General features: G+C 31.5%; 2 protein-coding genes across 2 annotated transcripts; one reads left to right on the top strand and one right to left on the bottom strand.

Annotated features, from left to right (window-relative positions):
• Positions 1–1,194: 1,194 nt before the first annotated feature.
• On the top strand, positions 1,195–5,884 carry Atpsynbeta (ATP synthase, beta subunit). The gene is made up of 7 exons (XM_072906920.1): positions 1,195–1,353; positions 2,118–2,330; positions 2,930–3,193; positions 3,320–3,663; positions 4,152–4,377; positions 4,456–4,685; positions 5,241–5,884. Exons 1-7 carry the CDS (start codon positions 1,254–1,256, stop codon positions 5,412–5,414), a joined length of 1,551 nt encoding a protein of 516 aa, XP_072763021.1. The 5' UTR covers positions 1,195–1,253; the 3' UTR covers positions 5,415–5,884.
• Positions 5,885–6,791: 907 nt separating this feature from the next.
• On the bottom strand, positions 6,792–12,040 carry LOC140673769 (uncharacterized). Its single transcript, XM_072906919.1, has 7 exons — positions 11,425–12,040; positions 10,321–10,420; positions 9,927–10,249; positions 9,407–9,778; positions 8,908–9,262; positions 8,315–8,712; positions 6,792–7,941 (listed from the first exon to the last, which is right to left on the bottom strand). Exons 1-7 carry the CDS (start codon positions 11,665–11,667, stop codon positions 7,399–7,401), a joined length of 2,334 nt encoding a protein of 777 aa, XP_072763020.1. The 5' UTR covers positions 11,668–12,040; the 3' UTR covers positions 6,792–7,398.
• Positions 12,041–12,483: the final 443 nt, after the last annotated feature.

Raw genomic sequence — 12,483 nt, 5'->3', positions numbered from 1 at the left:
TAACATGCGTGCATGCGAATAGTACACACACGTGTATATTATCATATAAAAAGTAGAACGATGCACGCACATGGCAAGGACAATTGTAATGAATCATTTATCTCTTCTCTTTTTCTGTTTTATAGGCTACTCATATATCTAATTATCGTGCAAAATTAAAAAATAGAGGGGTGTGCTTCATCTGCAATTTATAATCGAAATAGATGATATATGTTTCAGTGATCAAACTGTTATACACTAAATATATATTAATATAATAATGTATATTTTTTAATATTTTTAAAATATACTTTCTTTTTATTAAAAAAAATAATTTTTATTTTAATAAATTATATTTAATTAATTGTTTTTATTTTTTAATTTCTTATTTAAATGTCAAAAATATAGTAATCAAATTATTAATGCAATAATTAATAATAATTATTATTAATTAAATTATTGTTAATTATTAATCGATTATTATTAATATTTAATGCTTAATATTTTTTTATCGTCCAATATGTAACAAATAAAAGATGCATAATAAATGGCGCGTACATAGCGCGCTTTTAAAGTTCCAGTTCTTTTGAAAAAAAAAACTAGGGCACAAAGTTTAGTTACAAAGCAAACTTCTAAATTCACTAAAGATTAGAATTGAACCAATCAGAGGAAAAGGAACTAAAATTTCTCTCTTCTGATTGGTCATATTTTTATCTTCAATGGTATTCAATTGAACTCACAGTTCAACAAAAGTCTCTCTGATTGGTCCATCGAGCCAGTCACCCTAGGCATCGGTCAATATGATTGGCTGTATCCGAAAGAACCTTTCTCTTTCGTCAGTGTTTATAAAGTCTATGACATAAGGGGATGAGGGCCGATTGGACACAACGCTTATTGGCCAGTTGAAAATGAGGCTCCCTGATTGGTTAGTCGTTGCTATAAGTGGCTGTGGTCATTATTAACGTGGGCAAACGGGACGCTCTCGATATAAAGCCCGTATCAGACTACGTAAAATTAAAAATTGAGATTAAAGATTGAAGATTGAAATTTGACCAATCAAGACGAAGCAATTTTAGTTCCTTTTATTCTGATTAGTTAAATTCTAATCTCAATTTTCAATGCGTACTCTGATACGGGCTTAAGGCATATTGATGTCAAGTTTACCACGCATGCGCGAAAGATCTGGCATAATGTGACACTCTACGCAGGCTCTATTCGACGGGACTACGAAACCTGTCTTTCGGCAGTGGCAGTCTCTTTTTAATCGACCGGCCATGATGTTGAGTGCTGTATCGAAAGCAGCCCTGAGGGTTGTTAAACCCTGCCTCTTTCAAAACGAAGTAGCGAAGGTGTCAAGCGCCTTTGCTGTCAACAGTGAGTATGAATATTTCCCTTTAATTAATACTTGGGAAAAATTGCCGACAGCATGAAGTCTCGTCGACACATTCGTCCCTTCTCGCCATCCATCCCCTGCCCCGATGAAAGTATCGTTCGAGTAACGATTTAAAGTCGTTCATTCGTCACACTCGATCACTGATATATATGAATTTCATACAATTTATTGAGATATCAAGGAAAACATTTATTATAACGATTATATAATCGGTGATCGATTGTCGTGGATTCCACTGGCCAATATGGCGGCCTAAAGTCACATTCATTCATTGCACCTCTGTAGTGATAATAAATTAATGATTATGACATAATTATAAATGCGATTATTGTTTTACATCTTGGTGCGAGTCAGAAAAAATATATAGAATTCTCTAGCTTGTAATTCGTTTTATGATTTTTTTTTTTATGGTCCTGAGAACATGTCATTTCTCTCTATATTTCTCTACTTCTCTCTTTGAATATTCTTGTAGAATATATTTTGAAATATAACATGATAAAGTTAAATTAAGTAAGGTTCTGTAAAATTAATAACTTTTAGGAGAAGTTATTTTAGTATATTTTATACATACAAGTATATTTTTATGTTATGTAACATGTGTTTCTTAAGTTTCTAAGTCAATCCTTGCAAAGGTATTTAAACGCTTTGGAAAGTTAGATTCTCTCTGATAAAGATGGAAATATTTAATCTATTTGTTTAATTACATTCAAACTTTTTTCAAAGATTTAAATGTTATCTTAAATAGAAAGAGACTATGCAGCGAAAGCCGCAGCTGCGACCAAGGGTGGTGCACAAGGAAAGGTAGTTGCTGTTATTGGTGCTGTTGTTGATGTACAATTTGAAGATGCCCTCCCACCAATTCTCAATGCCTTGGAGGTTCAAAATCGTACACCCAGACTTGTACTTGAAGTCGCTCAACATCTTGGGGAAAACACAGTGCGCACCATTGCTATGGATGGTAATATATTAGAAATATTATATAATATGTAAGTTTTATTAAGTTAATATATGAAGTTTATAAAATTAAAAATATTTAATTTAATATCTTTCTTGGGAATTTAATTACTATAATTATTATACATATCTCCTCTGTATCTGAAATATATATTATATTTTATTATTAAACATCTTCAGAAGACATATAAAAGGATTAGATTTATTTTTTATCACTTAGGAAAGTTAGAGAAATATTAAAACCCTATTTTATTTTATTGAGTCTGACTCTATTCATAAATTCTAGCCAAAATTTTGAGTCCTTTATCTATTATTACTTTTTAAAAATAAAAAATTTCTAAAGAATAAACATTTTTTTTTCTAATACCAGTATCTTCTAAAAGGCCAACTTAGATCTTCAGCCAATTAGATTTCTTCATTAGAATTATTATTGTTTCAGGTACCCTTTCATCAAGTCACAGATCTTCCTACTGATTCTTTTTACTCTATTCACATCCTGTATCCAAGATCCACATCACTTGAAATCCTGCAATCGAGCATTAATGGTTATTTTTTTGTGTTGCAATTTAATAAAATTAGAATCTGCTATAATTTGTATTACAGGTACGGAAGGTTTGATACGTGGCCAAAATGTTTTCGATTCTGGATTTCCTATTCGTATTCCTGTGGGAGCTGAGACTTTAGGTCGTATTATCAATGTCATTGGTGAACCCATCGACGAGCGTGGACCTATTTCTACAGATAAAGTGGCTCCTATTCACGCGGACGCTCCCGAATTTGTAGAGATGTCTGTCGAGCAAGAGATTCTAGTAACAGGCATTAAAGTTGTGGATTTACTGGCTCCCTATGCCAAGGGTGGAAAGATTGGTAAGACATTATTACAATAGAATTAATTAGAGATAATTCAGAACAAAAAAAATCAATTTTTTTCTTAAGTGAAAATATTGAGACCAATAATTACTTGCATTAACAAGGCTTGATATTATTCACTAGGTTTATTTGGTGGTGCTGGAGTCGGCAAAACTGTACTCATTATGGAACTGATTAACAACGTAGCCAAGGCTCATGGTGGTTATTCAGTATTCGCTGGTGTAGGCGAGAGAACGCGCGAGGGCAACGATCTCTATCATGAAATGATAGAATCCGGTGTCATTTCCCTTAAAGATAAGACCTCTAAGGTAGCGCTAGTGTACGGACAGATGAATGAACCACCAGGCGCTCGTGCCCGTGTAGCTCTTACCGGACTTACCGTCGCTGAATACTTCCGTGATCAGGAAGGTCAGGACGTACTATTGTTCATTGATAACATCTTCAGGTTTACTCAGGCTGGTTCCGAGGTAAGAGAAAAAAATATAAATACAAATATACATAAAATAAATAAAACGACAGTAGAGTTAACACATATGTGCGTTTATTATATATTGTATATAAAAATAAAGTTAAATTAAAATTTTATTTTATATAAAATTTATAAATATATTTACACATATTTATTTCTGTGTATTTAAATATATTTATTATATACTTATAATATATTTATAGATATATTGTAAATATATAATAAACTATATAAAGTTTATAAATATATATCTCAAGATATGTTAATTTAAGTTTCTCTTTGACATATATGTGTGTGTGTGTGTATATACATATACTTGTAGATATACAGAATGTCTCGTCTAACTGTTAGTATAATCAGGAAGATAATGGTTCTATATAAAATCTAAACAAATTGTAAAACAAAAAATGTTAAGACTTTGTTATTGAAAAAAGTTTGCACTTTACATTTTTTAGCATTTTATATAATATATATGTTATGTTTTAGGTGTCTGCCTTGCTAGGTCGTATTCCATCTGCTGTAGGTTACCAACCTACATTGGCAACTGATATGGGTACCATGCAGGAACGTATTACCACGACAAAGAAGGGATCCATCACTTCTGTGCAGGCTATTTACGTGCCTGCTGATGACTTGACAGATCCCGCACCCGCGACTACTTTCGCTCACTTGGACGCTACTACTGTGTTGTCACGTGCCATTGCTGAGCTTGGTATGTATTGTTCTGAAAATTAAATCTATTTTTACTGTACAATGTGATTCCTCAAGTACGGATTTATCAATAATATAGGTATTTACCCGGCCGTCGATCCTCTCGACTCTACGTCCCGTATCATGGACCCCAATATTATCGGCGCGGAACATTATAACATCGCGCGTGGTGTACAAAAGATTCTTCAAGACTATAAATCGCTTCAAGATATCATTGCTATCTTGGGTATGGACGAGTTGTCGGAAGAAGACAAATTGACAGTTGCTCGTGCACGCAAAATTCAGAGATTCTTGTCCCAGCCATTCCAGGTAAAAAGAGTAGAATAGTAGTATCATATAAAGAAGTCACTAAAAATTATTCTCAATAAATTTTAAAATATGAATTTTATAGAAAATGTTTCAAATATATGTTATATGTTTTTTTAAATGCAACTGTACATATTTGTTTCTTGTATAAGTCAATTTTTCTCATTTTCTTAATACCTTTATGTACATGATAAAGAAAATTTATTTATATGAAAAAAAAACATACAAATCTATTTTAAAAAAAAACAAGAATGATTTTTTGGAAATATTTAGATTTGGAACAGAATTATATTGACAGGATAGTCTTAAAATCAATTTTATTTGAAAGATTTTTATATAAAATACATATTTTAGAATTTATTGTAATGATAATTTTTCATTCTATGTGTTGGATATATAATTCTTTTTCCAAAAATCTTAGCAATTCACTTTCAAAACAATATTGTTTGTGTAAACATATTTATTTGTTTTATATTTATTTTATTTTATTGTTTAATATATTTAATTATATTGAATACACTAATACATTATATTAAAAAGTCACTTGTATTATTCTAGGTCGCCGAGGTGTTTACTGGCCACGCTGGTAAATTAGTACCATTACAGGAAACCATCAAAGGATTCCAAAAAATATTGGGTGGAGAATTAGATCACTTACCGGAAGTAGCGTTTTATATGGTCGGCCCGATCGAGGAAGTAGTAGCAAAAGCAGAATCGTTGGCCAAACAATAAATTAACTTACAATTATCGTAAAGGCATTGTTAAAAATTTATTCAATCATCATTCGTTTAAGAAAACAACACACCTTTCAAAATATGCCTACTCTGATCTTTTGTTGATTTTCATTATGTTACTATTTTTTAAATGAGATTTTCAAATGATAAAATACTAAAAGGCAGATGAAAAATATCAAGTACAATTTTTCTTGCAATATAATAGTAATTTATTCTTGTAACAGATTAATTAAAATACTGCCAAAGTTTGTTATGCAACACTCGTGAACTCTTCGCCACTTTACCTTTTATCTTCCTTTTACTACAAAACCAATGAAATTAGAAGTCAGAAACATGAATGTGGTCAATCAGGATATACATTTATGTATGTTACTTCTGGACCTATTATCTTCATAGATTAAATCAGTAATCATGTTAATTAACATAACAAGATTACAGTGTTAGACACTAATAAAAGTTTTACAAAAACACAGTTTGCATTGTAACAATCCTCTTCTATTAAATCTTAAAGTTTTGAGAAAAACTAATACAATATAACTGAATATATACACATTAATTTAAGATTATGCGCTGATGAGAATGATGAGAACAATGGAACGATCTCCCAAAAAAGTGGTCGTTATGTAGTCTTGGGATCCCATATGACGAGGACTTCCATAAATTACAGAATAAGAAGGTATAATTATTCAAAATTTTATCTTGAAAAGAAGGAAAGGAAAGAAAAAAATGAGAAGGGGGGAGGAATAAAGGGTAAGAATGAGTATGTATATATGTATAATACCTAATATCACATACACATACTCTCGTTATATAAAAAAAAATATATATAAAGTTATTTTTTGTCTTAGTTTTTAGATATACTCGTAATTAAATGTAGTGAAACAAAAATTTATTAACATAACTTTATTAATACAAAATTTCCTAGATAAAAGTTTAATTTCGAAATACACGAACGCTACATATAATAACATATAACATTAAAAACAAGTATGTTTCATTGAAACTAGAGGATTACATTTTAAATTTAATCCTAAATCAATTTCTACTTGAACCAAATTTTTTTATTAAGTTATTTTAAATAACATATTAATTGTCTGCAATTATGCAATCACGTAATACATTGTATAATTTAAATAATATTAAAAATATAATTAAAACGAATTTATTCGTTGCAATATATACATATGTCATAAATGCATGTTTTTGTACAAAATTTATTTTCTGTTACCAAGACTTTAAATATATATATATTTAAACTTGGTTCTATTAAAAAATTAATTAAATTAATCAAATAAAAATCAAAACCATAATAAATTCCAATTAATAACTGTCAAAAATGCAGTTGGATATGCAGTACTCATGATATAAATATATGTGTGTGTGTGTATATGCACATATACACAATGTGTTTTAATTTTTAATAATTTTTTATATTAATACAATGTATAAATTAAAAGTTTAATGATATAAAAATTGAAACATATTATGTGCTCTTATTTGGAGAAACGTGAATTTATTATTAGAATATTAAAAATATATTCAATATTTTCAGAAACTTTTACTAAAAACCTTTGTTTTGCAAATTCTTTATTTCAATTATATGTAATTAAAATAATTAAAATTATGTAACATTTACTTTTGTCAATTATCACTTTTGACAGTAAAATGCTGTAATTCCTAATTCAATTCACAAATTTATGATTAAGAACGATTAACTGTATTTCACATATGAGAAATACGAACGAGTAAACTTTATTAATGAATTAACAATGCTTATATATAACTAGATCTCGATTATTTTCGATTTTTTAGTAAAAAATCCGTTATCGCTTATGCAATAACTCTCACGGAACATGTAATTGCTAAAACAAAGACTTTGACAGATCTCCACAAAAGTTCAACACAGCGATCATGTCACTCGTGAATCTTTACGAACGAGTACGCACTAAGATTCGACTAGACTCGAATTGCAATAATTGATTTTAATCGGTATCATCCACGTCGGAGGAATGTGCGACGAGAGGAAGCGAAGGCGACGGGACCACGAGCTCAGCCCCTTCCTCTCGGAGAAGAAAGTCCTCGTGCACTTCTTCTTCCCGGGCAGGTTCCGGTGGCGCCAGAACGTCCTGGCCGTGTTGCTTTAGGTGATCTTTCAGAGCGAACGCTCGACCATATGAAGCACCGCATACGTAGCAGCTAAACTTGAGATTATTATCTTTCTTGTGTGTCTGGATGTGCGCGCGAACAGCGTAAAGCGACGCGAACGGTCGCGAGCACTCCGTACATCGGAACGGCTTCGTGTGACTGTTCTTGTGACCAGCCAGCTGCACCCGTGTCTTAAACGTCTTCGGACAATACGGACACATGTAAGCGCGTTCTTCGCCATGTGTCAGCAGATGATGATTGTAGACGGAGGACGCCTTGAAGCGTTTGCCACAGTGCTGACAAGCATAAGGCCGCACGCCTGTATGCGTACGCATGTGCAGGGTCAGGCAATAGGACACACGAAAAGTCTTCCCGCAAACCTACAGACACAAACATCATTGTTTCTTGTTGCCAAATTGATTATTGATGATTTTTTTATGATGAAATGACTAGATATAAATTGTACCAATATACTATTTTACTAATGAAAACTAATGAGATGAATTTTAAAACAGTTATCAAAACTGATAACAATCTCTAGTAAATATTAGTCATAAATTTTAATTTTGAATTTTTGACTAGAAAATAGAATATTAAAAAATAATATCTCAATTTGTATTCTTCTATGCATTAAAATATTTTTCTGTACAAAATTAATTTTTTTCAATGACTTACACTATATATATTAGTTACTACACATCTTCGCAATCATTCTATTGCAGAAGACTTGGTTGTATTATTATGTCTACCTACCTCACAAGCATGTGGCTTCTCCCCAGTGTGAATTCGTTCGTGTTTCACTTTTTCGTGGGGTCTGGTAAATCTGCGACCACAATGCTGGCACTGATAGGGTTTCTGGCTATCACTACTTTCCACCGTCGCTGTCGTTGTCGTTGTTGTCACCGTCGTTGATGCCGCCGCAATTGTCGTCGCCATTGTCGTAGTTGTTACTGTCGTATCTTTGGTCAACGAAGTTGAAATTGAAATAGGCGGAGTAGGGGACTGTGGGGGCACTATCTCGGTATGTACTGCTGCGTGCATCGTTAAACTGTCCGCGGAATCAAATTTCCGGTTACAGACAGCACATGTTACTGAATCACCAGTGTGTAGTGCCATGTGTGTATCTTTGTATGATTCTGATAGAGTTTTACCTGTAAAACGTTAATATCTTAAGAATGCTCGAAAGATAAAACAATATAGCCTTGATACATATTAAAATTAAGTATTGATTACTAGTTCAGTAAATAAGAAAAATTAACGGACCTGTTTAGTATAGATAATATATAATATAGATAAAATTAAATCAAATTAATTGAAAGAGTAAATTCGAAAAAGGAATTCATTACCACATTCAGGACAAGTGAAAGTCGCGTTAGGAGTTCCTTCGGGTGCATCAACATGTCTGGCCCTTACCGGGGCGTGCATTCTCGAATGCAAACGTAAGCTTTTGTGTGAACAAAATTCAGTACCACAAATGGTACAAATAAATGACTTTTGGCTCGAATCGATGTCGCCTTCGTGTACTTTCATGTGGAGTTGTAAAGCCTTGGGCGTCGCGAAGCTTTGATCACAGTGCTCGCAGCGGTTGTTGCCACGAAGACAGGCGTGCACACGAAAGTTTCCTAACTTGGAGAATTGCTGCAAGCATTGATTGCATCTGTACATTCGCATTGACGCAGTCGCCAAACGCTTCTCTCGTACCTGCGATATTATATATCGTAGATGTTAATCCTTATACGTAATTTTTCTTACATAATCCTCTTCTTATATAAATTCACATAATCCTTAACTTGTCTTGCACAAGATTATTCTTTCGTTAAAAATCAAGCGCATTTTAAATCACACCTTAACACCTTCCACATTCGAAAAGAACTTCTCGATCATCGGAGCTTTTGCTGATTGCGATGTAATCTGGATCGGCGTACGGTCCCAGAATCTCTCGATTTGCACTACTTTTCTCGTGTAGAATCTACCCTCATTGTCTACACATTCCTCTGTACGCAGCGTATTCATTGTTTGCCGTTGTTGTGCATTTACTACGTTTTCCGAATCTTCAGACATCACGGACACTTGGTTCGTAGGCGTCGCCAGATCGTTTAACTGCTCCGCCATTTCCAGCAACACTTCCTGGCCATCATGAAACTGCTTAATATGTTCAAGAATGGAGTTAAAGCTGATTTCACAGCTAGTGCAGCTATATACAGCATCAGACTCCACCTGCAAAAGAAACAACAAATAATATTATTATTTGTAAATTAATACAAATAATTTGATATAATGTGTGGTATACATAAAAGACAATGTATAAATATGTGCAAGATATATAATTCGCTCAAATATATGATCGAATTTTCAATATCTTTACTTCACATAGTTCTTGTTTGACACGCAGAAGACCAGTTTCGTCAATCTCTTCTGTCTCGTTTATACGGTCGACATCGATCAAAGTGGTAGCGTCCAGAAATTCGGAATTTTCCGGTAATACGGCAATTACGTTCTTTTCCATCGTTGCTTTACACTCTGTACTGGAGTTTGATACAGGAATAGCCACTAATTCTTGCATTGGCTGCAGTTTCCTTTGCATTCTGCCACTGACGCCAGAAAGTCCTTCGGACATCTTGAAATCCAGAGAATTTTGATCTGGTTGTATTTCTTCTGTGTCCATCTTTTCTACGACTTTAATTTCTCCTGATGTTTTCATTAGAAATAATATTCATTCTTGGAAAATCCTTATGCAACAAAGTAGTAATTTTACGAACCATTCTCATCCAATTGTATCGTCTGTGGATCACCCATTATGACAATTCCATTGTCATTCACAGTTGCAAGAAAGCTTCGATTAAGCTGCATTTTAGCATCCTGAAATCAGTGATTATATTTACAAGATATCTTGGTAAAGAATTTTCAATCATATTCCTTAAACATTTAAAATTAATAAATCAGTCTACAATGTGATAAGTAATATTATATCATCTAAATATAGTTAATAATTCTTGCCACAAACAAAAAATTCTCAATAATTAGCAGAATATTTTGGCTCCTCAAAATTTTGCAATTTTATCTACTACCTATATTCATATTACATTAATATTTGTAGTATTACTTATTAATTAAATTTAAATTAAAATTATTTTCTAGATTATTACTTTAACTATAATTAATACATATATTAAACACAATAATTTTATATTATATATATGTAATGGGATATATAAATAAAACATTAAATTGAATGTATATAATTATGATATAATTTATCAATTAAAATTAATATTTTATTTTTATATTTAAATATTAGCTTATACTTTTTAAATTTTATTACTTTGTACAAAAAATTATATAATTGTAAGATTTCAGGAGTTTAAAAAATTTCAAGCCTTTATCCTTTAAAAAAGAAGTAAAATAAAAGTACACATATATATATATATATATGTGTATTATGTATGTATGTCTATAATTGTAATGACAGATTTCTTGATCAATTTGTAATAAATTTTTCAGTCTTCAATATTTCAGTTTTCATACATTCTTATAACTAAGCCATAAAAAATTAAAATTTTATAAAAATAAAATATTTAGAATCATCTAAAAAAATAATTTTGTCATATCTATTTACTATTCTTGTAACTTTGTTTGTGAAAAGGCTTTTATTCCTCAACCATTTATAAATAATTTTCAAGTTATACATCTTTATAATAGTTTCTCTCAATATTTTTGTTTGCAAAAAATGTTTGAAAACAATGCTTAAAAGCTGACTTTAAATACTTAAAAAAAAAATAACACAAACTTTTAAAATGACATAATTGTTCAAAAACTTGTATGAAACTGCATGCTAAACTTTTTATTGAATTTTCTCTACCAACCATTTTGGCCTCAGATTCTTTCCGGAGTTTATCTGTCAGAACGTCAAGCCTCACCTTGCGCTCCAAATCTTGCTCGCATTTGTCAAGATGCTGAATGAGCGCTGCCACAGAGTCAGAACGCTGCGAACAGCCAGGGCAATAGAGATTGTCTGTAATACTTAACAAGTGGTACTTAAGAGACTGAGGGTTATTGAAAGTTTCACCGCAACACATTGGGCAGATAAGGTTCAGCGAACCCATCATTAATTCTGTTAACTTCTCGTTAATTAAATTCCTATTGCACTTCGTGTTATATGAACCTCCACACAGGTCCGATTGGATAATCTAACCTAGCGTAGGACGATGGAAGAAGTGTTGGCGACTTATATGCGAAAATCTCATTTCGTCCGATTATTCGGCACAATTACACGCTCACTGAAAATTAAATCCCTTTTTTTTTTTTTTTCAAAGCGGCTCCCAATACTGGCAGCCTAGTCACGGCAATAACAAATCCATTAGAGACAAACTTCAGCGCAAACAAATGCCGCACACGCTGCACACAACAATCATGAAGTTGGGAAATTGATAAGTGAATCTCGAAGTCGGCCATTACGTTAGTTTACATGTCACCGCCAAAATCAAGTTAGAGCTTATCTAGATAAAATACATAAATGCATAATAAATATATATAATCTAAAGAAAATTATTATATTTATTATTAGATACATAAGTAATTAGTTTTTCGGAAAATATATAATTATTTTAAAAATATTTTTCACTTTAATCATGATGTACAAATAAAATTTTTTTTTTAATATTTTAAAATATAAAATTAAAAAATTTTGTACATATAAAAGAAATTTAAATTGATCCAGTCTTTATGTAATATATTTTAAATAAAAAACTTTAACAATAAATTATTTTATTATTATATTATTAATTTATTAAATTATTTGTAGAAGTCTTGTATGAAAAATGTAATTTTATGAAAATTATCTAATATTAAATAAAAACTATATGTAATTTTCACATAAGTCAGTTCATAATTGATTGCCTCATTTATGAGTACAAATTTTGATT

Source organism: Anoplolepis gracilipes, chromosome 15 (assembly GCF_047496725.1).
Source record: "Anoplolepis gracilipes chromosome 15, ASM4749672v1, whole genome shotgun sequence".
Classification (NCBI taxonomy): Eukaryota; Metazoa; Arthropoda; class Insecta; order Hymenoptera; family Formicidae; genus Anoplolepis; species Anoplolepis gracilipes.
This window is presented reverse-complemented; position numbering and strand designations above follow the sequence as displayed.